This window comes from Arvicanthis niloticus, chromosome 18, assembly GCF_011762505.2.
Source record: "Arvicanthis niloticus isolate mArvNil1 chromosome 18, mArvNil1.pat.X, whole genome shotgun sequence".
In the NCBI taxonomy this organism is placed as follows: Eukaryota; Metazoa; Chordata; class Mammalia; order Rodentia; family Muridae; genus Arvicanthis; species Arvicanthis niloticus.
In genome coordinates this window covers 42,853,360-42,880,431 of record NC_047675.1, presented here as the reverse complement: position 1 = coordinate 42,880,431, position 27,072 = coordinate 42,853,360, and the positions used below count along the sequence as shown (strand labels likewise).

Here is a 27,072-nt window from a genome sequence, read left to right as displayed (position 1 = left end):
AAGGACCTCCCTTGTCTGTAAGTGGCAAGGGTTGGTCCATCCTGCTCCTCTGACCGAGAAATCTTAATTAGCCTCTCCCATCTGGCAGGGGTGGGGGGGTAGGAGGGTGGGGGGGGTGAGGGGACAGGACGAACAACTGTTCCAAAGTTCCTCTTCACAATAATCATTTAGGAAGTATTTCCAGGCCCCAAGTGTTTCAGGCACATCCCCAGACCTGGGAGGCAAGGCCCTCTGCAGCTATTATTACTAAGCATACATGTATATTCACACACATAATTTCATTTTCTCGGTCTGGAGGGACTGGTGCTAATAACATTGTGAACGAGGAGACCAAAGCCTGAAGAAGTTAGTCTCTTACCCAAGAGGCAGTCAGGGATTTGAAATTCAACCCCCTCTGCCACCCCAGGGCATGCTGCTCTTTGTATTACAGCAGGCTGAGTTCTCCAGGGCCCAGCCCAGAGGAACCTCCACACTTGCAGCCACTGCCTGAGTCCCAGTGCTTCCCAGTGCCTCAGGAGCTTCCTCTAGAACACTCTGGCTTTTTGACTTGAAGAAGCATTCCACTTCCCTGGATGGGGCACACCCAAGCCCATGCTCCTGACCCAACTTTTCTGATGTATCTGACAGAGCCTCAGAGTCTGTATTCACAACATGCTACAAATGGGGACTGGGGACTCCCTTGAGAACCTCTGTTCCAATGTTCAGGAGACTATAAACTAACACACCTTATGGTTGGCAAATGGTGACACCCCTGCCCCCTCACACACACCAAAAGCTAGCCATGTAGCCCAGGGTCACCTTAGAGGAGGAGGTTAAGACAGTAAGCCCTAGATCACCCAGGGGTTCATAGACAGGAGACTGAAGATGCCCAGCAGTCCCTTCCTCCGCAGGATTCTCCAGTACCTCTTTGACAACAGCTGGCTGGACACCCTGACCAGAGCAGTGTTTGTGGAGTTCACTGTCTACAACGCCAATGTTAATCTGTTCTGCTGTGTCACACTCACACTGGAGACCAGTGGCCTGGGTGAGACCCGCCTCTCCTGGAAAGCCTCACCTGGGTCCCCACCCCCATAGCTGGTCCTGCTGCCTCAGGGACTGGGGTCCCTGGGAAGTTGCAGGGGGGGTCTGTGTTCACCCTGCAATGGGTCACAAATCTCTGGGTCCCTGACAGCAAGGCATTGTAAAACCCAAATGAAAAGGACCTCACCGATCCGTGGAGAACTGCAGACGCACCCCAAATCACTCACGAGAAACACAACTTGATGCAAATTGCAAGAGGTTTACTGGCTAGCCAGGGCTGTCTTTCCTTCAAGCCCGCGCAGGGGCAGCGGAATTCAGCAGCCGAACAAAAGAAGTTTACAGCTTTTAAGGGGGCATCTACAAACCAGGTGGGGGTGGAGTTAGGGAAGAGGGAAGGCTGAGAGTGGAGTTAGGGAAGGGGGAAGGAGGGAGAACAGGTCACTAGGTCATGGATACATTTGATCTCAAATTCCTAAGATGCATGGTGTGTCACTTTATAATTGGCTATTTCGAAGTAGTTTCACACTATATATCATGAGCTCCAGTTCAAGGGGGTCAGGCTTATCTCAAACTTTTAGCATCCTGGCACCAACTGTCTCAGGGCTGTTAGTTCAAAGCCCGGCCAAGCTAATCTCGGGCCCATAGCATCCTGACACCATGAATCTTAAGATTTGTTTAGTTAGGGCCATCTGTTCAAATGGTCAGCTAATTTCCTGGGACTGAGGCAACACAGTGTTTGACTTACAGGTTTTTATGTCTTTGCTTTAAAAGTAGGGTTCAGGGGATCAACTTATGATTTTTCTATCTTTCAGCATCAGTGTTATTTCTTACTCTGGCCTGGTCTCTTTCATTATCTTAAGGGAATCCAGTGGAGTGAGAAGGTAGCCTATCCATCTCCCACAGTGGGAAGCACATTGAGTATCGCTGTCCAACCAGCAATCACACAACTGAGGCCAGAGCTTCAAAGGCGATACTTACCCTAACTGTTGGGATGGGATTTTATACTTTATTCTTTGTCCCCATCTGCCATCTTCTTTAAACATTCATCACAAGCTACCAAAACCAAAAATTAACCTAAAACCTTCTCAGCTAATACTCAATTAGCCCAGAACTCAACTTCTTTTCTGTTAAACACTGAACATTTAATAAGTATTCAATTGCTATTTTATTTATTTGCCTATTTTGAGACACAGTCTTAGGTATCCCAGATGAACTTCAAACTTATTCTCTACTTCCTGGTCACTTAGCCTATTATATTGGGGAGCTACAATTTTAAAAACATATATTTTATTCTTTTAGAATTTTAATATTTTAATACATGTATACAGTATGATATATACAGTGTATTTTAATTTTCAGCTGGTCTTTCTGTCACCCCGAAGGCTGGCTTTATGTTCAGACGCTAGCCTTACTAGTCAAATTGACTTAAATATTATTTCATAAACCAACACATATAAAAGTCCTGAGATTCCAACACTCAGAAGGCAGAGGTGAAGAATCAGGACCTCAAGGTCATCTTTGAGTACACAGAAAGTTCAAGGACAGCCTGGGATACGTGAGTGTCACAAAAAAGCAAAACTAACAACAAAACATTTTTACTCAATTTTAATGTGAAAAGAATAAAGAAAAAATTAAATTAAAAAGACACAGGCTGAGGTATGGTGGCACATATCTTTAATCCCAGCATTAGGGAGGCAGAGGCAGGTAGGTCTCTGTGAGTTCATGGCCAGCTTCATCTACACAGGGACTTCCAGGCCAACTAGGGGTATGGTGAGATCATATCTCAAACTAAAAGAGACAGATTTATAAATGGTGGCAGATAACTCACAGGAAGGTTGGCTTGCAGTGTGGACCACTTGATGATCTTCAGGGAAGCTCCATGAGGAGGATGATATCATTGAACAGTGTAGGGAGGCTGTAAGAAGATGCTGGGGGTGGGATCTGTGAGGTGCTGTACACACACATCTACTGCAGAGGTGGAAGGTCACGTGGGCCTTCTGGAGCAACTTCCTTCTGGATTGTCCACTGTCCTTGACATCCTGTTCATGTCCAAAATTGCCCCTTGTATCTCCTTGTCCTAAGGACAGCTGTCTTCCCCTTGCCAACCCTAAGGGCTGGAGTTACATGGCCTGAGTCTGGTCAGAAGATGGGACTCCAATAGACAGGTGAACAGGACGCCCCTTTCTCCCCAGGTACCTTCTTCTCACACGTGACCCTGCAGAGCCTGCGCCTGTACCCCTTCACGGATGGCTGGCACCCCTTCGTGGTAGCAGCTGAGTTCATTTACTTCCTCCTCCTCTTCTGCTACATGGTGGTCCAGGTGAGAGTTCAGGACGCAGAGATAAGGGGGCTCATCCCTTTGCCTTCTCACCTCCAGAGGTGGGGGGCTGAGGCAAGAGGAAAAGGGTTGTTTGTTTGTTTTTTTATTTTGTTTTGTTGTTTGTTTTTGCCCCAGGCGCTTGCCTGGTAGACCTTCTGTTGTTCCTGAGTGCCAATCTAGGCAGCTGCAGGAAGGACCAGGGTTGGTATTTCCAAGGAACCGACACCTCAGGCTTGGTCCTTGCTAGGGGTAGGTGGGTCTGCTTCCGACTTGAAACCTTCCAAAGTCTTAGGTGAAGGGATGATGGGAAGTGGAGGTGACTGTCCCTATAGCTGGGGTTCTCTGAACTTAGCATGTGGGGTGCTTAGCATCTTCTGTCCACAGGCTCACCTGTGGGCCTAGTGCCCCTAATAACCTTTACTACTATGAGAGCTTAAAGATGTCTCAACCTTACCTGAAGTAGATGAGGAGTTCTCCTTCACAGATGTACACAGGATATCTAAACGGGGGGGGGGGCATCTTGGTTACCAACCATTCTCTGCATCAACAATGTGTTAATGTCTTGCTTTTTCCTTCTTTTTGTTGTTTGTTCATTCTGTTTTTGGAGATAGAGTCTCACTCTGTAGCTCGCCTGGAATTTACTATGTATCTTCTAGGCTGCAATCTTCTTGTCTTGGCCTCCTAATGTCTGGGATTCCAGGTGTGATCCATAGTGCCTGGCCTAACCTAACAATGTCTTTAAAGTCGGGTCGGGCTGGTGAGATGGCTCAGTGGTAAGGACACTTGCTACCGAGCCTGGTGATCTGAGTTTCTCATAGTAGAAGAGAGCCTACTCCCATAAACTGTTGCCTGACACCCCCCCCACACACACATACACGGCATTCACCATACATAGATAAAGAAAATCAGGATGGTATGTTTGGTGTTTGTTTATGAAGCAGGCACTATGCTAAGAATATTATGTACTTTCTTAACAAAAGAAAGGTCCTCTTGGCTCTGGCATTCAGAGGAAGACACAAAAGCCCATAGACCTTATTTGCCAAGGATAGCTTATTTACCATGGCTACTTGCTTGCTAGACAAGTGTTTTATCAGTGAGCTACACTCTCAGCCCCCAAATCCAGAATTTGAAGCCAGAGTCTGTCATCTGACCTTCACCCTAATCTCCCATGAGGCAACAGGAGCCCCTTAAAGCCGGGTACCCAACTGGATGTGGCACATATCTGTAATCCCAGACCTTGGGAAACAGAGGCAGGAGGATTGTTAGTGCCAGGGCAGCCTGGGCTACAGAGCAAGTTCAGTACCCTGGCTGGGCACCTTATCAAGGGCCTATCTCAAGATTTAAAAAGATGGCTGAGGATGAAACTCAATGTCAGACCACATGTCTAGAAAGCTTAACACCCAGGCTCAATCCCCATTAACACACACATACACACAGGCTTAGCTATTGTATTTACAGTCACAAGTCTGGTAGTCAGAGTTAGTGATGGGAACAGATTGAGGAGAGATCTCCAGGGAGTCTATGTATGTGGGATGGAGCCAGGGTAACATCCTCTAGAGGCCTTAGGCATGAAGGGGCAGACTTTGCCACAGCCTTAAGCAGAATCTCTCTGGACCCTTTTCCAGGGCAAGCTCATGAGGAAGCAGAAGTGGGGTTACTTTTGCAGCAAGTGGAATCTTCTGGAACTGGCCATCATCCTGGCCAGCTGGAGTGCCTTCATGGTGTTTGTAAAAAGAACTATCCTGGCAGATCGTGACCTCCAGCGCTACCGGAAGCACAGGGGCGAGTATGTAGTGACTTCTCTTCTTTCCCTAGCCCTCCCCTGTCTCTTTCCTATACCTGTCAGAAGGAGGCTTTGGAAACTCTGCTGGCCCCAAGTGGGCAGAGGGAAGTCCTTGCAGATATAACTGCAGCTGCCCTTAGAGTCACACTCAGGTCCTGTGACTTAGGAAACTGGAGAGGATTCTTTCATTTCTTGTTTTTAAATTAGTATGTATTAATTGCTACAAATTATAAATATGTATTATAAATACACAATAGTGGCTTGCATTGTGACGTTTTCATATATGCATCTAATATATTTTGATCATATTCACACACACACACACACACACACACACACACACACACACACACTACCCTCTCTTGTTCTGTGTCAGGTAGAGAGGACTCTTAAATTCAAAATACAGCAACAGGGCTGGAAGATGACTCAGTGGCTAGGAGCATCTACCATGCAGATGGTTGTCAGGTCCTGGGCCTCCTGCTTCCTCTCCCTAGTGCTAGGACTAGACATGTGCCTCCATGCACGCTACAAATAAAGTTTTATTACAATGTGGGGCACACTTGTTTGCTCACAAGCTGCCTATGGCTGCTTTTCTACAACAATGGCACTGTTGAGTCACTGAGACAGAGACCATCTGGCCCACGGATTCCCAAGTGTGGACTCTTGACCCTTGTCAGACAGAGCTGACCTCCTGGAGCACAAAGGCTGGGCTGTCAGAATGATTCAGAATGATGCCGAGTTTGTAGCAGGTCACCCATGAGGTCATGGACCACGGTGTCTCAACACACTCACTCCTTCCTCCCATCACCTCATCCTTCACTCTTGCCATCCACATGGACAAGCTTGTTATTTTTTGGGGGTCTTAAACCAACTTTAGAGAGTTCCCTGCATACAGTGAGTGTCAGAAAATATAAAACGAAATCTGGCAGTTTGTAGAAACCTAAGTAGTGTCTGAGTTAATTTTTTTTTAAAGACTTTTGTTTATGTGTCTTTGTCTGTGTGAGTACCTGCCAAGTGTGTCTGGGTGCATGCAGAAGCCAAAGGAGGGCGTTAGGATCACCCAGAACAAGTGTTATGAACTGAACAATGCAGGTGCTGAGAACCAAACTCAGGTCCCTCAGAAAGCCAGTAAGAACTCTTTCTTAACTGCTCAGCCGACTCTCAGTCATCTGTGAAACTGGGACAGCAGGACCTGCTTCATCTTGAAGTGCAAATGACACAAAGCAAATCAGATTCTCACTTAGCACAACAAATGGGGGACAACCCCCCCCCCCGCTTCTTCTATATTAGGGTAGCTGGGGATGTACTCTCAAATGAGTGGCATTTGGTGACCCAAAGCAGGGAGGTGAAGGCTTGCAAAAGACTCTTCTCTCCATCCTCCCAACCTCCACCCCTAACACAGTCCTCTTCCGCCTATAGCTCTGCAGCCAATGATCAAGACTACTGGTTAAAGGTCCTGGGAGCAAACCCCTGGATCTTCAAGACCATGGTACCCCATTACCAGCATTGTCCTCATCCTCATCCTCACTGTTACATCTCTATCACTCCATCATCACCAACACCATCGTCAGTCCACCACCACTACCATTCTTTTATTTTAATTAATTTATTAACCTATTTTGAATTTTTGTTTGCTTTTTGAGATGGGGTCTATATATAGCTATCAGAGAACTCACTATACAGTCCAGGCTGGATGTGAACTCACGGACATCTGCCTGCCTCTGCCTCCCAGGTGCTGAGATTATAGGCATGCACCATCACACCTAGCATAGTTTATTTGTGATTATTTGTTGGGGAGCACAGACATTCCACAGCACATGTGGAACTTTGAAGAGTTGGCTCTCTTCTTCTACCTGTACCACATTTACATGAGGTCTGGGAATCAACTCAGATAGCCAGGCTTACCTGCAAATTACTTTTATCCACTGAGCCACCTTGTTGGTATAGCTGCTACTATCATTCTTTGTTTGTTTGTTTTTGAGACAGGGTTTCTCTGTATAGCCCTGGATGTCCTGAAACTCACTCTGTAGACCAGGCTGCCCTCGAACTCAGAAACCCACCTGCCTCTGCCTCCCAAATGCTGGGATTAAAGGTGTGCACCACCACTGCCTAGCTGTTACTATCATTCTTATCCCCATCATCATCACCACCTGACTTGGGGATGGGGGTTGGAACTACTTTGTCTCCCAGACCACTTTCAGGGCAAGATGACCTCTGAGATCATGGTAAATCTAACCCTGTATCTGGATGGACTCCAGCCATGCTCCTCTGGTATCTGAGATGGTGGGGCCTTTCCATTTTCTTCCCACAGGGGCATCAGTTTCAGTGAGACAGCCGCGGCTGATGCTGCCCTTGGTTACATCATCGCCTTCCTTGTCCTGCTGTCCACAGTGAAGTTTTGGCACCTGCTCAGATTGAATCCCAAAATGAACATGATCACGGCAGCATTGCGCCGGGCCTGGGGTGACATCTCAGGCTTTGTCACTGTCATTCTTATCATGCTCCTGGCGTATTCCATTGTGGTGAGTACCTCCTGTAGGTACTCACCTTAGGGCAGGTCTTGGAGGAAGTAAAGGCTACTTGGTACTGTGGCCAGCCAGGGTTAGGGGGAGACTGGGTATCCAGAGGAAATAACAGAGATTGTGAATCCAGGATCTGTTAACTGGGAGCTTATGAAATCGCCACCTCCAAGAACCAAGACTGGGAGCCTCAGTAAAAAGGGGGTGAGGTGGTATGAGGTTTGAGACCAAAAGGGCCCATGGTCTCTCAAGATAGGCTGCTTTCTGCAGCCAGCCCTTCTCAGACTGCTGGGTCTGAAAGCCCAGTTGCTTAGAAGCCTCATGGCTGCTTTCCAGGCATGCGCGGTGAGCTCCCATAGTGCGCACATGGATCGGGCCACCCTCTCCTTGAGCTAGGGCAGGGTGGGAGGTGAGGGTACAGGCCATGCTGTCATAAATACTTGGACTCTGTAGTGCCAATAATCTTTCATTGAGCCCCTGGACACTATACGTTGACAATTAGATGTTTGTCACTAGAAAGCTCATGGCCAGGAAGCACTGAGTCTTCAGCTCTTAGTATCAAGTACTAAGAAAAGCAAAGACTCCTTCTGACCTCTTCTTGCTCTCTATCCAAATACACATTGCAACTCGGAAGCTCAGAAGCTCCAAGGCTCTCCGATATCGTCCTGTGTGCCCATTTGTCTTTGACTTTAGCCCCACCTTGATCTTATCGCAGCCCAGCTCTATCCAGTCTAGCAGCTGTCACCAGTCAGGTCTTGTGCTGGCATCAGCCCTCGTGTGTCTTTGTCTGCACTCCATTCTTAGCCCCCACTCCCACTGTACATTCTAGCCATCTCAGCTCTGCTCATTCATCTCCCCTTCCACCTTCCATCCCACCCAGGGTAAGGTGCACTGAGAGAAGGGTGGCCGGTCTGTGAAAGGTTGCTTTTCTCCTAAATGCTCTCATGCAAATGCCCTGACTCCTCTGGATCTACCCAGCCCTTCATTTGAAGGTCGGGGACATGGCAGAAATCCTGCAAAGCCAGATGCCACCAACTTAAAAGGAGGAGGTTCTGAGCCTCACTTTGACACCACACTCCTGGGATGGTCTTGGGGAAATGAGAGAAAGCCTGGTGGGAGGAGCTCCATTCATCCTCCCCTACAGCAGAGAGGCTGGGGCATGAGAGCAGTCAGTGGCATCATTGAGTCCTTAAGCCACGATCTGGTAAATGATGCAGAGGGTTGGACAGGGGGTACCTGAGTCCCTGAGGTATCTGGATACTCCTGTATTTGGTGGGTGCGCAGGTAACTGTCATTGGGAGGCTCAGAATGCAGCCAAGGTCCAGGGTCAGACATTTCCAGAGCACATAACATACACAAACCTACACATTCACAAATGCCTATGTGCATATACCAATGCCCACAGAAACACACACACACACACACACACACACACTCAAAATTCCCCCATGTGTGTAGTCATGCATGCACAGACCCATGTCTCCTATTGAACTGGGTGTGTATACATATTCACTTGTATGACCACATAGGTGCCACAGTGTGGCCAGGCCAAGGAAGTGGCTGTCATATCACTGTCTAAACATCAGAACTAGAGGGGTGTGCGGGGGGAGGTTTTGTGCTTTCTTTCCCTGCTCACGAATACTGTCTCCATGACAGTCAAATTTAGCATTTGGTTGGAAACTCCGTTCCTACAAAACCCTCTTTGATGCAGCAGAAACAATGATCAGTCTTCAGCTGGGGATCTTCAACTATGAAGAGGTAATGCAATCTGTGTCAAATCTGCATGAAACTTTGACAAATCACTGCCTGGCCACCTTCCCCTATGCCAGTTTGAATGCAGGGCCTGGCAAGCACGGGGCTTCTCTAGACTAATAAAAATGCCCCACACTCTTCGACAGACTACCCTGGAGTCTCCTGCTTACAGAAGAACTGTCAGACCCATACTGGGCTGTAGAAATGCTCAGCCCTCGCAAGATATGGTGCCTGGTTTTAGAGGCAGCATGGGAGGACCAGGGTGCAACCCATACCCCTCTGGGGCAGTTCTGGAGAGCTCAGCCCACACTCCCTGCCCCAGACAGAGGCCACTGCCCCCACTCTGTTCAGCTCAGACACTCTGACTTGTTGCTGAGGGAAAGGGGAATGACAGGCTTTCTTCCTGGCAGGTCCTGGACTACAGCCCAATCCTTGGCTCCCTCCTCATTGGGTCCTGCATAGTTTTTATGACATTTGTGGTTCTGAATCTGTTTATCTCTGTCATTCTGGTGGCCTTCAGTGAGGAACAAAAGTCTGACCAGGTAAACTCCTTCGACCTAGTCTTCACATAAACGAGATCATGTGTGCATGTATGTGTGTTTGTGCCTGTGTCTGTTTTTCCATCCAGCTGCTTCCTCTTAGGACAATCTATTTTTTAATTTGCTATTTTTAAAAAAATTTTTCTGTGTATGTGTGTGCTTGTGTGTTTGTATGTGCACCACCTGCACGGTTCCTGTGAAGGCCAGAAAAGTTTGTAGAAGTCTCCGGAACTAGAGTTACAGGCTGTTGTGATCTGCCCAGTGTGGGTACTAGGAATCGAAGCTGGGACCTCAGAAAGAGAAGCAAGTACTCTTAACTGCTGAGCCATCTCTCCGGCCTGAGGACATATTTTTGAGGCTCATCCATGTTGTAGTATCTATCATTGGTAATTCATTCTTTAAAAATATGTATTTGTAGATCAGGCTAGTCTTTAGCACACAGATTAAACAGCCTCTGCCTCCTTAGTAATAGAATCAAAGGCATACACTGCCACACCTGGCCCACATAATCATCTGTAATTGAGTATTGCCCATATTTTCATAGTCTAAGAACCTTTTTGGAGGGAGTTACGGCTATTATGGATTGAGTTATTATCCTCTAAAAAAATAGGTCAGGGGCTGGAGAGATGGTTCAATGGTTAAGAGCACTGAATGCTCTTCCAGAGGTCCTGAGTTCAAATCTCAGCAACCACATGGTGGCTCACAACCATCTGTAATGGGATCCGATGCCCTCTTCTGGTGTGTCTGACCTGGCCTGAGGATCAGTCAATGGGGTCTGCAAGAGACAGAGTGGGGATGGAGGGGCAAGAGACGCAAAGAGTAGAGACAAGAGGGGGTGTCTGCTCAAGTCTCGTTTATTGAAAGGCAATTGTGGGTATATAAGCACAAGCAGGGGAGTGCAGCTAGAGACACTTTACCAGGAGTGCCTTGCAGCTGTGGACACTAAACAAGTCCAGGACATGTCTGAGAAAAACAAGATGTTTATCAGAGCATGCTCTGCTGTTGTAGGATGTTTGCAAAAATATCATACTAGAAAACCAAGTCTCTGGTCAGGGTGGAAAAGTATCAACCTGCAAATATATGGCCCGAGATAGCTGCAAAGATGATAAGCCACTTTCTGCTAGGAGTTGGCTCCTAGCATGTATCTGAAAACACGGTACTCACATACATTAAATAAACCTTAAATATATAGATAACAAAAAAAGAAAAAAGAAATAGGTCAGAGTGCTAAGCTCCATAAAGGAGCATACTGGAGAACAGAGTCCTTGTTGGCATAATTAGTTAAGTTATGCTGGACCAGTGTGAATCCCTAATCCAATAGGACGGCTTTCCTCATAAGAGATGGACATTTTTGCTGTTTGTTTTAGACAAGATCTCATGAGTATCATCAGTCTGGCCTTGAACTCCTCATCCTCCTGTCTCTGCCTCCCAAGTGCTGTGATTACAGGCCTGTGTGGCTCTGTCTATAGCCTTTAAGTCTGGACTGCCAGTCTTATTTCCTACAATGTGTTTTTGCTTTGCTTTATTTGTTTATGGATGAGACAGGATCTTGATATACAGCTCAGGCTGGATTTGAACTTAAAATTCTCCTGTCTTCACCTCTAAGGGCTGGGATTACAGGTTTGTGGAGCCATGCCTTTTTCTTTAAAGATCTATCTATCTATCTATCTATCTATCTATCTATCATCTATCTCTCAGTCATTTATGGTTAAGTATGGGAAAGGTATAGTGACAAACACCTGTTTAGTTTCTCATTCCCCAGAAATCCCAGTCCCTCCCATGCTGGGCTGGACTGAGGGGTGAGCATGGCAAGCAGAAAAGCAAGAGTGACAGGGGAAGAGAACGCAGCAAGGTTGAGTGAGGCGGGTGACAGTCACTCTGAAAGGTATCTGGAGGTGGCTGGTGCTTAAGTTCAGGTGCAGTGGCCAGCTGAGGCTTTCTCTGTCCAGTTTGGGATATAAAGTCCAGGAAAGCCCAGACATGCTTGGCAGAGGAAGAGGGCCCACTACAGACAACATGAAGCATAGGCCTGCCATTCCCCAGTGGAGCTGGAGCTCCAGTAGAAGGGCATCCCAAGCCTAGGACAGCCTAGTGACTAGGCTTGGGACAAACAGTCTATGTTTGTTTGCTTTGTGGTGCTGAGGATAAAACCCAGAGCCTGAAGCATCTTAGCCAACGTGCTCTACCATCAGGCCCTAGCCTCATCTCCAGGACCAAATAAGGCAGTAAAATCTTGCGATGGTTCCAGATACATCACCTGGTTCTTTCTTCTTGCAGCTGTCAGAGGAAGGAGAGATTGCGGACTTGCTCCTGATGAAAACCCTCAGCTTTCTGGGCATCGGATGTAAACGGGAGGAGACTCAGAGCAGCAGTGAGCAGCCAGAGTTTCCCTCCAAGGCTCTGTCCCCTCAGCCAGCACAAGCTTTGTCATGGGTTTAAACTGTTCATTCACAGGTGGGGGGTAGGGAAGGCCAGAGCTTCCAGCCTGCACTTGCCAGTCACTCTGGCGTCCCACTGGCTATGCTGTCTATAGAGGAGTTCTGCACCCCAGCTGGTAAAATAGTCACAGTATATACATATATAATAGTGCCACTGTGTAGGAGCTTGTTGTTTGTTCTGATGTATTTTCTCCTTGAAATAAAATACGCATGGAAAAGAACATTCTCTATGAAACAATTAATTCACTGCTTTGGTTATTGGCTGTTGTCTTTGAATCTTTCTCAAGACTTCTAAATGCTAATAGGTATCCTGTTAGCTCACTGGGACCAAGAATGACAAACTGATAGGTTTAAAGAACAGAAGAGCATCAGTGGTTGGTGGCACACACCTTTAATCCCAGCACTCAGGAGGTAGAGGCATCGGATTGCTGTGGTCAATATTAATTGGGGTTTCGGCCCCACCATAGATCATTTAGTTCCCAAATAAAAGACATAAAACCTTTATTTTTGTAATAAGCCTTAAAGCACTAGCACTGTGGGAATATCAACCCTCTGTGTTATCTTGTCTACTTCCCTCTCAATAACACTGAGATACAACTTGGCTTGCTCAGTCTAGGCTGCTCTTACTCCAAATGGCCAGCCCTCATGACCGTGTGACCATGACTCACTCACTACATGGTGAATTCTTTCTTCTTCCTCCCTCCTTCTGATCTCCACCTCAGACCCTAAGCCTGGGAACTGAAGCCTACTTCTCTTGCCCAGCTATGAGCTGTAGGCATCGCTCTCTCTCTTTTTTTTAAAAGAATGAACAATTTATTTATTTATTTATTTATTTATTCATTCATTTATTTATTTGAGTACACTGTAGTTGTCTTCAGACACACCAGAAGAGGGCATTGGATCTCATTATACATGGTTGTGAGCCACTATGTAGTTGCTAGGAATTGAACTCAGGACCTCCAGAAGAGCAGTCAGTGCTCTTAACCACTGAGTCATCTTTCCAGCCAGCTGTAGGCATCTTTATTCAACCAATAGTTTTAAATTTAGGAGCAACGTTTGCACAACAAAAGCTGGCATGCTTGAGAATTCACTCTCTTGAGGCAACTAGACCTTGGGATACAAATTTTAGCATTACAATACATAGCAACACATCAAACCTCAACAATTGCTGAGTTGGAGGCCAGCAAGGTCTATAGAGTGAATTGCAGGGCAGCCAGGGCTACACAGAGGAAACCTTGTCTCAAAAAAACAACAAAAGCCAAAAGCAACCAAACAAAAAAGTCAAAAATACTTTATCAATGGTGGTGGTGCACACCTACAATCCCAGCATGCCTGGCTCCTCTAGGGGTCCTGATTGGGTTTGTTTTCACTGTTAAAGAATTAAAAGGCAGGAGAAAGTCTCTAGGGATAGCATCTGAGAAATCTTGAACACAGTAAACATGAGCAGAAAGAATCAACAGTTGAAGAGAGGCTTTTATTGTAGGTTAAGAAACACATGCAGCAGACACAGAGAGAAAGACCCTTTGCAAAACACAGTGGTGACTAGGAAAGCAAAGAAATCCAGTCTCCTCCTCCTTTTCTTCTTTTAATAAATCTTTAATCTATCCTATCCCATTCATCCATCCATCCATCCATCCATCCATCCATCCATCCATCCATCCATTTATTTTGGTTTGTTGAGACAGGGTTTCTCTGGCTGTCCAGTGTAGCCCTGGCTGCTCTGGAACTCACTATAGACCAGGCTGGCCTTGAACTCAGAGATCTGTCCCTGAGTGCTAGGATTAAAGCTGTGTGCTACTACCAGGGTGGAGTCTCTTCTTGAGGGTTGAGTTTGTTTGTTTGCTGAGCCTGGCTCTGTTTTAAGTTGCCAGGCTTTTGTCTCAGCTCAGGAGGGTGTAGAAGAAGCTGGCCATCATGGAAGCTCACCATCTTTGTTATCTACTGGGGAGTTTATTTATCTAACTGCTACTTCCTTGTCACCAGCAGCCCAGGCTCAGCTGAGTATCTACTACAGCTTCTAGTGTGTGTTGCTCCTGTTTTCCCTCATCCATTTTACAGACTCTGGGTTCCCTGCCCCAAATGCATCACGCTTTCCTCTTGGCTAAGGGAAACTGAGCCTTTTCTGGGAGCCTTCTGTCCCTCTCCCACAAGGACTTCCATGGCCACCTCAGGGTAAATCCTGTTTTGTCTTGGTGATGGCAATCCATTTCCCTTGACAGTGAACATAAAGAATGGTGCTCTCTGACTTGATAACCCTGAGGATGGACAACTCCCTCTCTCTAGCTGGATGTTAGAAATCTTTTGGGTTTAAGAAATAACGCAGTGGCCGGGCGTTGGTGGCGCACGCCTTTAATCCCAGCACTTGGGAGGCAGAGGCAGGTGGATTTCTGAGTCTACCTAGTGAGTTCCAGGACAGCCAAGGCTATAGAGAGAAACCCTGTCCCGAAAAACAAAAACAAAAACAAAGAGAGAGAAAGAGAGAGAGAGAGAGAACACGAAAGAAAGAAAACTCAGTGATTAAGAGTGATTGCTGCTCTTGTAGAGGACCCAGCTGTAGAGCTATGGGCTGTGAACTCTATCTTCTGTCTCTACTTCTTAGATGCTGCAATCAGGTATATTCCAGGCCCAAATAAATTGCATGGTTCTGTCTGTTGGGTTTAGAGTTTCTGCCCCTTTTGGGATCTCTAGGGTAATAAGGTGGCTTCCTGGATTGTTTTCTTTTTTTCTTCTTCTTTCTTCCTTCCTTTCTTTCCTTCTTTCTTTTCTCTTTCTTTCCTTCTCTCTTTCTTTCTTTTCTTTCTTTTTGAAACAGGGTTTCTCTGTATAGCCCCGGGAATCCTGGAACTCACTTTTTAGACCAGGCTAGCATAGAACTTAGAGATCCACCTGACTGCTTCCGAGTGCTAGGATTAAAGGAGTGTGCCACCATGCCACGTTGTTTTCAGCATTTTAAAACGCACATGATCTGTGTCGGCATGACTTTGATGCCTAGAACAGTCTTTAAACGAAATGAATCCCCTAGGGGTGACCTTGTGCAGATAGGCATGACTGTGCACTTTAAGGGCCTAGCGGCACCTCATCTTTCCTAGGACTTTTTGGCTTAGTGGCATGAGACTGAGTTAGCTCAGCAAAGCTATTCTTGCTGGAATCTTTCTCTGGCCCCTGCAGTGATGCAGTTTAGCGCAAGCCATAGATTGCGGATTTAGAGCTTCTATTCGCAAGATCCCACAATTGTGGCGAGGCTCCGCCCTCCAATGAGGCCCCGCCTCCTCCCCGCCCAGCTAGTGCGCGCCTCTCACACAGCCCATCCGGGCCTCAGCTCCTCCACAAGCACACACCCCTTGCGCGCGTTGTCCTATCCGAAGTGGAACCTTCAAGCTGTCCAGTCAGAGCGCGCCTCTCCCGGGTCCCGCCCCTGGGCCTCGGTGCTCCGCTTACTCCGGCCCAACCCGTCCCCACCAGCCCGGTGGCGGAGTCGAAGCGCAGTTACCCTCGGGACCTCGGATCATGTCGCTGCGAGTGGCGAGGAGCGTGCGGGCTGTGGCCTGCAGCCTACGCACCGCCCTGGCCTCCTGCCCGCCGCGGCCCTGGGCGCCGAGAGCCGCCGCCGTCCGCTCGCTGCGCACCGGATCTGCTTTGCTGTCGGGTAAGTGCGGGGCACGTGGTCACCGCTCCTGCCCGCCCGGAGACGTCAGTGGCCCCCATTCACAAGCCTCCCGGCCGGAGCGAACCCTAGCCCTGCCCGCGTGTCTTCTCGCTCTCGGGATCCTGGTTCTGTGGCCCTTCTCCCTAAGTAGGCGCGAGAGGACACAGCAAACTTTGAACCCAAGGTAGAAAGGTGGAGCTAGGAGGGAAAGAGGGCTGGACCCGCAGGTAAGCCGGCCACTCGTGCCGGGGTGAGCTTGCTCTTGCGTGCACCGAGACCCTAAATGTGGGGAGCGCTTAGATTTGCTATGTGGACTATTACGGGAAACTGCGAAGTGAAAGTAAGCAGTAACATACTAAAATTCAGCAGAATGCATATACAGATGAATGAACAAAGTACAGAAATAAAGCCTTTTACTCTCCCAGCCCGCCCCCCGCAAAGCCAAGAGTAGCGCTGAAGCTTGAGCTGTGAACTGCAGACAGCAGGGAACGTTTTCATGACTTCAGAGTTCTAACGTCTGTAATTGAGTCATTGATGTGTACTGGGGCTCAAACGAGGCTGATTTGATGGACTGGAAACAACTGGGAGACCTGCCCGTTATATGCATTCACACAGTTAGCTGGGAAACAGTTTTCTGTAAGTGCAAATAGCGGAGACCTTACTCAGGCAGCATAAATCAGGACGGCTGCTCTCAGCAAGTGCCTTGGGTCAGAAATCTGTGGAACTCAAAATGTTGATCACGTTATTCCTCAGTGTGGAGTGCCACGCTTGTTCCTTTCTTGCTAAAATTTCTCCAGTTTGTCATACATCAGTACGTTACTGACTGGAGTATAAGCGTAAAGAAATGCTCAAATAAGCACTCCGTTTCAAACCAGGCATGGTGGGTGGCTTCCACCTGTAAGTGTCAGCACTGCTGAGGTGGAGGATCGCTCTGAGTCCGAGGCCAGCTGGAGCTACATACTGAGTTCCAGGTATTTAGTTAAATATTGCCTAATATATTAATTCCTATGGTCTGCTTAACTACTCAGGTTTTCATTTTTACCCTCTTTGAACTGGCAGAACTGTGCATACTTATTATGCAGGGCAGAGCCTTGTGCTTGTTAAAACACAGACATTCAATTCTGGTTTTTCCTCTTACAGCTGTGTGGTCTTGGGCACAGTCTCTCAACTTCTCAGAACCCCAGTGCACTGCATTGAGGAAGAAGTGTACTTGGGTCCTGTCACCTGTAGCTTGACACATTGACAGTGGATAGTGTTATTAACTATTAGTGTGTCGTGTCAGGAGACACCGACCCATAGTAAGTAAACTATTGTATTTGAGAATGCAAAATCTTCAGTTTTAGAGATCCCAAAGCATGGTGGGGAAAGTAGGAAAGTTCCTACCTTTTTTTTTTTTTTTTTTTTTTTTTTTTTTTGGTTTTTCGAGACAGGGTTTCTCTGTGTAGCCCTGGCTGTCCTGGAACTCACTCTGTAGACCTGGCTGGCCTTGAACTCAGAAATCCGCCTGCCTCTACCTCCCAAGTGCTGGGATTAAAGGCGTGCGCCACCACCGCCCGGCAAGGTTTTTCTGTGTAGCTGTGGCTATTCTGGAACTCTCTCTGTAGACCAGACTGGCCTCTTCCACCAAGTGCTGGGATTAAAGGTGTACACCACCACCCAGTTTGTTTCTGCTTTCTGAGGCATGATCTCACTTGTTCAGCTGGAAGACTCCTGTACAGCTGAGGGTGACTAGACTTCAGATCTTTCTGACATTGCTGGAGCTGCAGGAGAGCACACCAAGCCCAGTTCATGCAGTGGTAGAGACTGGCCCTAGAGCTACCTCAGAGCAAGCACCTATGTGGCTTATTCCACTAAGCCACATCCCCAGGCCTCAAACGGTGTTTTTCAAAGATTAGGAAGAAAGTAATTATTTACCTAATCTGCTTTCTTGAGTGAGGTCAAGGGTTAATGGAGAACTGTAGTCTATGGCTAAGCTTAGGTAGCATTCCTGGTCTAAAAGGACAGTATGGACTTTGAGGGCAAGCGGACCTGGGTGTGCTGAGCTCAGAATGCAGCTGGCTCAAGCTACAGCTGCAAAGTTGAGGCAGAGCAGCAACACTCACTGTTAGCAGGGTAACCAAGGATAGCGCAAGAAGGTCAAATATTTGTATCTGTCTGCCTCTGGTCAGCTGTTGTGCTGAACTGCATGACTGTTGGTCGGTAATGTAATCAGGGAGTTCTAGACATGTCAGAATGGCAGTTGAGGGCCACAGCCACATAGCTGTGCATCATCTTTGACCCAAATCCCTTTTCCTTTAGTTTTTAGCAGCCTTGGGAATTTAAGCCAAGGCTTTGACAGGCGCCCTTCCACTGAGCTCCAGGCCATTTCTTCAAGGACAGGCTTAAATAACTGCAGAATATTAAGGATGTGGCCATGTTATAACTGTTATAGGAGGCCTGTTTCAGTCCTTAGAACTGAGTTGCAGTCACCTTAGTGAACTCTACCTAAAGACTCACATTACCCTTTTTAGGTTAAATCTTTTGGTTTCCGTATCTTAAAAGATTTTTGCCTGCATGTATGTCTGTGCACCACATGTGTGCCTGGTGCCCGTGGAGGTCAGAGATGGCTACCATATTTACTGAAACTGAAGTTACAGAAGGTTGAGAGCCACCATGTGAGTGCTGGAACCCACTCCTATGGTTCTATTCAAGAGCAACATATGCTCTTAACTGCTGAGCCATCTCTCTGCCTCAAATCTTTTTTTTTTTTTCTTCGAGACAGGGTTTCTCTGTGTAGCCCTGGCTGTCCTGGAACTCACTCTGTAGACCAGGCTGGCCTTGAATTCAGAAATCCGCCTGCCTCTGCCTCCCAAGTGCTGGGATTAAAGGCGTGCGCCACCACGCCTTTTTTTTTTTTTTTTTTTTTTTGAGACAGGGTCTTGTGTTGCCCAAATTCCTTGAACTCAGATTCAATTGATCCTCCTTTCTTGGCCTCTCCACCCAGTATTACAGTTAAGGTCACTGTGCCCAGTGTAAATCAATCCCCTTCCCCACTGTTGGGATTGATACAGAGCCCCACTTGTTAGACAAGTTATCTTCTATTGAGCTACATTCTCAGTCCTTCAGAAATTGATTTCCTGTGTTTTGAGATGGTCTTAATGGTATTTTATTTATTTCTATGTATGGGTGTGTTGCCTGTGTTTGTCTGCATCATGTGCATGCAGTACCTATAGAGGCCACAAGGAGTCAGATCCCATGGGTCTGGAGTTAGGGATGACTGAGCTCTTCATGTGGGTGCTAGGTATTGTGTAACAAATCTTAACTGCTGAGCCATCTCTAAAGCCATCTTAATGGTCTTAACCTTTCAATCCTACCACCTCCTAAGTAAGTGCTAGGTCACCAGCAAAGGCCACGCTGTCCAGCTAAACTTGCCACATTCCTACTTTATCCCCTGTACTCCAGATGAGTCAGCTGTGTACAGCATGCATCACTTACTGTCCAGGCAAGCTTTATTCTGCCTCCCCAAACCCATCACCCAAGCCTGTCTTCAAAAGAATAGTCATTGAATAAACTCAGGAAATATTCCCCGACGTTTTTTAAGTGACTTAGACTGATGTTAAAACAGATAAGCCCAGAGATGTACAAGGATTCCATTTAAGCTATGATCTTTGGAGTTGGAGAGATAGCTCTGTGGTTAAAAGCACGAGTTGCTGTTCCAGAAGATCTGAGTTTGGGTAACTCCAGGTCCCAGGGATCTGACATCTGGCCACAGTGGACTCTACACATATGGTCTGCATACATACATTCAGGTGAGACCCTCACCTACATTAACACCAATCTTTACAGTATTCATCTCAGTCCATCCCTGGCTGCACAATGTTTTTAAAATGCCTTATCTTTATCCATCAAACTATGGAAGCAATGTCAGTTAGTTACGTGAGACAGCAACTCTGGAGACGTCTTAACCTTTTGACAGCAATGATGTTTGAAGGGCCTTTGAAGATATGCTGCTGCTGTTTTTCTGAAATCCTGGTCTTGTGTTTTAGTGCGTAAATTCACAGAGAAACATGAATGGATAACAACAGAGGATGGTATTGGAACAGTGGGAATCAGCAATTTTGCTCAGGTACTGGATTGCCTTGACGTGTTTGTGACAGCCTGCTCTCAAGTAGTTTGGATTCTCTCTCCCTTATGAAAATGGTACCATGCTTTGGGCTCTTGTAAAGACCCTTAGAGAAAGGTCAGAAGTAAAGGAGGTCAAATGCACATTAGTTAGGGCCAGTGTATGTGTTACAAGGGAACCGTGTGTGACATGGTGGCACAAACCTGTTACCTCATGCGCAGGCAGAGGCAGACACCATGAATTTGAGATCAGTCTGTGCTAAACAGGAAGACTCTTCCTTTGAAAAAACTTTAAGTGCTTTTTGTTGAACAAAAAGCACTTTTAAGAGCAAAAGACTTTGGGTGGGAGAGCATTGCCATTACAGGTACCATGAGAACCCACATCACCAAGGACGGGAAACACAACTAAGGATAAACATGGCTAATGTAAAGAGAACCCTTTAGTCGGCCCTTTCTCTAGAACCCTAGCCATGCAGGAACACTCAGTGGTTTTGCCCTGCTGCATGTGTGCAGTGAGGCAGGGAGAGAATGCACAACTCCTCAGACATGCTGCATTCTCAGGTTTCCGGGTCTTTGATACCTTCTTTGGCATGGCTGTATACCTCCTGAGGGGGCACAGCACAATATAGGTTGTTTATCTACATGGGGAATCACCTATGTGACAGCAAAGTATAATGTAATGCATGTGATACAGCTTACCTGGGTGATGTGAAGAAAAGTGGCTCACTCAGCTGGTATGGCCATGCCCTGGAAGGCAGGTCCATGAGGAACACTGTTTGAAGAATCAGTGGGTAGGATTTCAGGCATTGCCTTTTGGGTCATGGCCTAAAACTGTAGAGGTGGAAAGCACAGGGTGCTCAGAACAGCTAGTAGTAATCTCATTTGGAGAATGTGGTTTGTGCCTGGGGTTACTCCAGCCTGGAGGTCAAATCCGGCTGGAGGCTTGTTTCTTGTAGTGTAGCTCTAACAACTGCCAACAAGCCTAACAACCCAAGTTTGATCCTTGGGATGCATGTGGTAGGGTGACAAGTGGGAACTGACTCTTGCAGGTTGTCCACTAACTTCCATGTGTTATTGTCATTGCACATGGACATGCAATGCATGAACACATGTGCCCACAATACACCTAACATTTTAAATTATTATTTTTGAAGTACTGTGGAGTGAGCTCTGGGCCTCACATACGGGAGGCAGGTTCTCCACTGCTGAGGCTCGGATCTAACTCACTTTCTTCCTTTTCATTTTGAGATAGGCTCTGGCTAAGGTGACTTAGCTGGCCTTGAACTTGGGTTCTCCCCTCCTTAGCCTCTGGTAGGTGTACCCCCAAGTCTCATCTAATTTTATTCTTTTTGTGCAATAGAGTCTTGTTATGTAGCTGAGGCTGGCTTTGAACTTACAACTCTCCTACATCTGTTTCCTAAGTATTGGATTTTAGAGATATCCCACCACACCTGGCCCATTTTACATGTTTAAAGGGGTATAAAGAAAAGCAAAGAATGTAGCCCCTCATGTGTGAAATATATAGACCAAAATATAGACAGGGGGTTATACATACATAATATAGTTTGTCTCTTTCCTGTTCTCTGGTGGGATCAACTTCTTAGACATTTTAATGTTGTTTTTATATTTTAGGAAGCTTTGGGAGATGTTGTTTACTGTAGTCTTCCTGAAATTGGGACAAAATTGAAAAAACAAGGTGAGTGTATTTCTCATTTTGGAATGTCATAGTCCATGACATGATTTTATGACCTGGTCTTTACCTGAATGACAACTTGTTTGCACTCAGGGTCAGTTAGAGTAATTTTAGGAAAGGAGAATAGCTGGGCGGTGGTGGTGCACGCCTTTAATCCCAGCACTTGGGAGGCAGAGGCAGGTGGATTTCTGAGTTGGAGGCCAGCCTGGTCTACAGAGTGAGTTCCAGGACAGCCAGGGCTACACAGAGAAACCCTGTCTCGAAAAACAAAAAAAACAAAACAAAAAAAAAAAACAAAAAAAAAAAAAAAAAAGGAAAGGAGAATAGTCACACAGAATTGTGTACCAGTTACTGGTTCATTATCTTACACCTGCAGTCTACAGATGAGTGGGTAAAGGCTGTTCCACAGACAGCCACTGAGGACCTTTACTCAGCTTTCCCCTTTGGTGTGCATTAGGCTGAAGGAGGCTGTCACCGTCTCTGGAGAAGTAATGTCTCAGCAAGTGCTTCCTTACAGTTCTCTACCCAGCTCTGGCTTATTTTATTGACACACCCAGTGTCACAGATATGAGCACAAAGAATATCTTTATAAGGAAAGTCAGGGGCTAGAGGGTCAACACTATCCTCACCCACAAAAAGGGATACTGAGGTTTTTGGTTGTAAAGGGAGCTGGTGGTGTAGCTCAGTGGTCAAGTGTGTTTGCTAGCATGCATATGTACCCTGGGCTCCTTCTCCAGCACTACAAAAGTAAAAGCTAAAATCTGCCTTCCTTTGTATATAGTAGAGAGAATCCAACATAAAAGCCAGCCTATTTGTGTGTGTTGGGGGTAAGGTTTACTTTTATTTTAATGTGCATGAGTGTTTGCCTGCATGTTGCATGTACACCATGGTGTGCCTGGTGCGTGCACAGGCTTCAGAAGGGCATTGGAACTGCTGTAGTTACAGGTAGTTGGGTACTGAGAGCTGAACACTGTCTTCTGTAAAAGCAAAAGGTATTCCTCAGCCCAGAACCTGATTTTTAAAACCTAGCCTCCCAATTTACCAGTCATGTGACTTCAGCAAAATTACAAAATTGACCATGAATTCCTTGACACATGTAAGCTAGTACTGCCCAGCTCGGATGTCTTGATTTCATCCTTAATAGAATCTCCCATGCATACCCACTTTTATCTCATGTGAGGTTTTTCAAGTTTCTCTGTGTAATATGGGTTCTGTAGATTGATCTCAGGGCCTGTGCCTAAGGCAAACCTTGTACTGTACTGGTCAGTGCTGTACTGAACCATGAACCGAACTGTACTGAGTACTGTACTGAACTCTGTTCAGTACTATATGTACTGAACTTCCTACCCCTTCTTCATTTTTTGTTGTTGTTGTTGGTTTTGGTTTGGTTTTTGAGACAAGGTTTCTCTGTGTAGTTCTGGCAATCCTGGCACTCTGTAGATCAGGCTGGCCTGGAACAGAGCTCCACCTGCTGGAATTGAAGGTGTGTACCACTACTGCCCATGTGGTTGTGTGTGTCTTGCATATGCCATGGTGCATGTATGGAGGTCAGAGGACAATATGGAGCAGTTAGTTCAGGGGTTGAATTTAGGTCACCAGACTTGGCAGCAGGTACCTTTTTTGCTTACAGACCAAAATAAAAAACAGGGTCTCTGGGCTAGAGTTCAGTGGTTAAGAGCACTAACCGTTCTTCCAAAGGAACTAGTTTGATTCCCAGTACCCACATAGTGGCTCACAACCATCTGTACTTCCAGCTTCAGGGCACCTGATGGCCCCCCTCTGGCCTATTAGGGCGTCAGCACATGCACGCAGAATACATGCATAAATGTAGGCAAAACACCCATATACATAAAAAATAATTATAAATTTTAAAAACAAATTGAAAGAATAACACACAGACCAAGAAAAACAAGGTCTCACGCCTGCCTGGCTTCCATCTCACAGAGATGCCCCTGTCTCTGCTCCCTATTTCTGGGATCAGATACCTGGCTCTTAAGATGTAGACTTGGTATGATATGAACAACAATGGCCCCTATAAGCTCATATGTTTAAATGTTTGGTCCCCAGTTAGTAGAGCTGACTGTGTAAGATTGGGAATGTGGCCTTTTTAGAGAATGTGTGTCATTAAGCTTAAGGTTTCAAAAGTTCCCCTCAGGCCCAGGCTCCTCTCTGCACCTATGGCTTGTTGAACACATGTGAGCTCTCAGCTACCGCTCCAACGCCATGCATGAGTATAGACTAGCCCTCTGTAAGCAAGGCCCAGGTAAGTGCTTCCTTTAAGAAGTTCCTTCTTCGTGGTGTCTCATCACAGAAGCAAGCAGTAAGGAAGACACTTGGCTTTCATTTTAGTAGATGGTCTTCGCTCACTCTAAGATGCAGGTTCCCTGGAGTGGGCTACAGTTCAAATCCTGGCACAGTTCTTTCAGCCTTACCAAGTCCCTTGGGTGATGTCCTATGTACACATGGTTTAGGGCTCCTCCACAGGCTAGGATATGTGACACCATGCATGGTTAGTAAGTTGAAAGAATTACAGTTTACTGAACATCATCGCACTGGCGTTCAGATACTTCCAGTTTGCCACTTGCAATGTGCACAGTATGTGTATGTTCACTGTGTTGAAGCTATTTATGCCTTTTTTTGTACAAAACCAAAACTTTCACTGTAAAGACATTCAAATTTTTAGCATGACTGTATGTAACTGTATAAAAATGTAGTTTATCTTTAAGTTGTTTATAACACTATTTGTTTTGAGGGGTAACAGGAGGACAACTTGCAAGAGATGGTTCTCTTGTACTTTGGTCCTGGGGACTGAACTCAGGTCATCAGGCTTACTTTACTAATGAACCATCTCAAGGGTTTTTTTAAAAAAGGTTTTTGGTTTGGGTGTTTGAGACAGGATTTTCTTCACCTCAAGCTAGCCTCTTAACTCCTTGTGTAGCTGAGGATGCCCTTGAACTGATTCTCCTGCCTGTGTCTCCCCAGCACTGTGATTACAGGTGTCACCATCACACCCAGTTCATGCAGTGCTGGGGACTGAACCTAAGGCGCATGCATGCTAGGCAAACGCTCTGTCCACAGAGCTGTATCACTTACCATATTTTCTGGTTTTGTTTTTGTCTTTTTTGTTTGTTTCACTATGTATCCCTGGCTGGTCTGGAACTCACTCTATAAACAAGGCTGGGTGCAAACTTACAGAGATCCTCCTGCCTCTGTCTTGAGTGCTGGGACTAAAGGCGTGGGACACTACTCCTAGACACATTTGTATTTTTAAGTCACTGATTTGATGTTAACTAGGTTCTTTCGCTGCTTCCTTTTAGAGGAGTTTGGCGCTTTGGAGAGTGTAAAGGCTGCCAGTGAACTCTACTCTCCCCTGTCAGGAGAGGTAACTGAAGTCAATGAAGCACTTGCAGAAAACCCAGGACTTGTCAACAAATCCTGTTACGAAGACGGTAAGTTGTTAAGAATTTCATTCCTACAGTAAAGTAGCCCAGTCAAGTTACTTGCCTGCAGCAGTTTCCTCCATGCTATAGATGAATGAACAACCTCGGAGGTGTAACCGGAGGTCTCACAGCCAGGCAGTATTAATTAAGATTCGGTTGTGGTTCTCTTGGCTTGCTGTCTTGCCCTTCAGACTTTCTCTCTTTGGGGTTCGATGGCTTGAGAAAGGGTCTCTATATAGCTCTTGCTGGTCTTAAACTCAGAGATCCTCCTGCTTCTGCCTGCCTCCTCAGTGTTGAAATTAAAGGCATGCACCACCATGGCTGGCTTTCAGTCTTCCTACTGCCATTTGCTCTGAGAGTTAATATTCAGTATGCCTTTAAAAACGTGTGTGCAGGTGCTCTTAACTGCCTAGCCATCATCTCTTCAGCCCCAAGGTTTTATTTTAAAATATTTTAATTAAAAAAGTTATTTGAGCTGGGCATGGTGGTGCACACCTTTAATCCCACACCCTCTCCTCAGGAGGCAGAGGCATGTGGGAAGTCTGAGTTCAAGACCAGCCTGGTTTACAAAGTGAGTTCCACGACAGTAGGACTGTTAAACAGAGAAACCCTGTCTTAAAGACATCTTTTGCTCCATCTTACTCCAGCACACTGATGTTGTAGGGCTACATTTAGTGGAGAAAGAATGGATGTATGTTAGAGTAACCGTATCATTTAAATGAGGGCACTGTATTAATTTGAGGGACTTAAAATTTTACATCTTGAATAAATTTGATTTCGAAAAGGCAGTTTGAACTGAGGTTTTGTTTTGGGTACAGGTTGGCTGATCAAGATGACACTGAGTGACCCTTCTGAGCTGGATGAACTAATGAGTGAAGAAGCATATGAGAAATATGTGAAGTCCATTGAGGAGTGACCGTAGCACACCTCCACTTCCAGATAAAACTGGGATGGGACCTGCTCCATGCTTGTCTTAAACTAGTGGAGAATAGAGGACTTGAAATAACTTTTAGCGATACTGATGGAAAGAAACTGTTCTTGACAGTGCTAAAGACCCACCCCCATCTTCCTAATGGATGCAGATAAACACAGTGGACAGATTTTTGATAATCACCATACTAAGTATTTAGACTAGGGGTTAAGTTCTGGTGTTTAGAATTCATAAGATCATCTGCAGTAAAAAGTGGTTATGAGGCTGGTTTTGGTGATGGACCACTGTTTAATCCCAGCAGAGGCGGATGTTAGTTCAAGTCAGTCTACATAACAGGTTCCAGACCAGCCACAGCTACGTGGTGAGACCCTACTCACTGGTTATAAGAATTTCATAATTCAGGATAACAGTGGTTTATCTTACATAATTTTGTAACTTGCCCATATCCACCACCGGATTTTGGTCAGAGACTTAGTGTCTTCTCATTGGAAATGCCTGGGAATGCAGGGAAGTGTTGCACAGTGTTGTCAGATGCAGGAGAGTACTGTCTTGGTTTTGCCATGTGCTGTGTTGGCTGTTGTTCCCACCGGGAAGCACTGGCTTTGCAGCACCACGAGAAACAAATAAAACATTCATCTTCTTTGTTCATCATGGTTTTTATTTGTATATTAATGTTTCACTTAGTGATTGTTAGCTTTAGAAAGGTTAATTTTAATTATAGAAGTTCCTGTGTCTGGTGCTATGGATACCACTGAGGTATACCCTGTCTAACCATGTGAAACTATTAAAAATATCTAGGCCAGGGGCTAGAGGGGTCAGTGGTTAGGAGGACTTGCTGTTCCTGCTTCTCTTGAAGACAACCTGGGGGTTCAGTTCCCAGCACCCATATG

The 27,072-nt window shown here is 46.1% G+C and overlaps 2 protein-coding genes across 2 annotated transcripts in view; both read left to right on the top strand.

Moving 5' to 3' along the window:
- Positions 1–13,363, top strand: part of LOC117722988 (polycystin-1-like protein 2) — an 81,551-nt gene extending 68,188 nt beyond the window's left edge. The window contains exons 37-43 of the mRNA XM_034522329.2: positions 891–1,024; positions 3,213–3,340; positions 4,966–5,126; positions 7,435–7,645; positions 9,299–9,400; positions 9,805–9,936; positions 12,211–13,363. Of these exons, the coding sequence (XP_034378220.1) occupies positions 891–1,024; positions 3,213–3,340; positions 4,966–5,126; positions 7,435–7,645; positions 9,299–9,400; positions 9,805–9,936; positions 12,211–12,372 (1,030 nt within the window). The 3' untranslated portion in view covers positions 12,373–13,363. The remainder of the gene's footprint in view (positions 1–890; positions 1,025–3,212; positions 3,341–4,965; positions 5,127–7,434; positions 7,646–9,298; positions 9,401–9,804; positions 9,937–12,210) is intronic.
- A 2,361-nt stretch (positions 13,364–15,724) lies between these two features.
- On the top strand, positions 15,725–26,830 carry Gcsh (glycine cleavage system protein H). The gene is made up of 5 exons (XM_034522125.2): positions 15,725–16,017; positions 20,043–20,122; positions 21,751–21,814; positions 25,129–25,260; positions 26,070–26,830. The coding sequence occupies exons 1-5, from the start codon at positions 15,879–15,881 to the stop codon at positions 26,165–26,167; spliced, it is 513 nt and encodes a 170-aa protein (XP_034378016.1). The 5' UTR covers positions 15,725–15,878; the 3' UTR covers positions 26,168–26,830.
- The last annotated feature ends 242 nt before the right edge of the window (positions 26,831–27,072 follow it).

Excerpts from the sequence above, each read along its gene's own strand:
- Gcsh (XM_034522125.2), top strand. The coding sequence starts at position 15,879 with ATGTCGCTGCGAGTGGCGAGGAGCGTGCGGGCTGTGGCCTGCAGCCTA. Across the intron at positions 20,123-21,750 it reads GAATCAGCAATTTTGCTCAG|GAAGCTTTGGGAGATGTTGT; the intron begins GTACTGGATTGC and ends TTTATATTTTAG. Across the intron at positions 25,261-26,069 it reads CAAATCCTGTTACGAAGACG|GTTGGCTGATCAAGATGACA; the intron begins GTAAGTTGTTAA and ends TTTTGGGTACAG.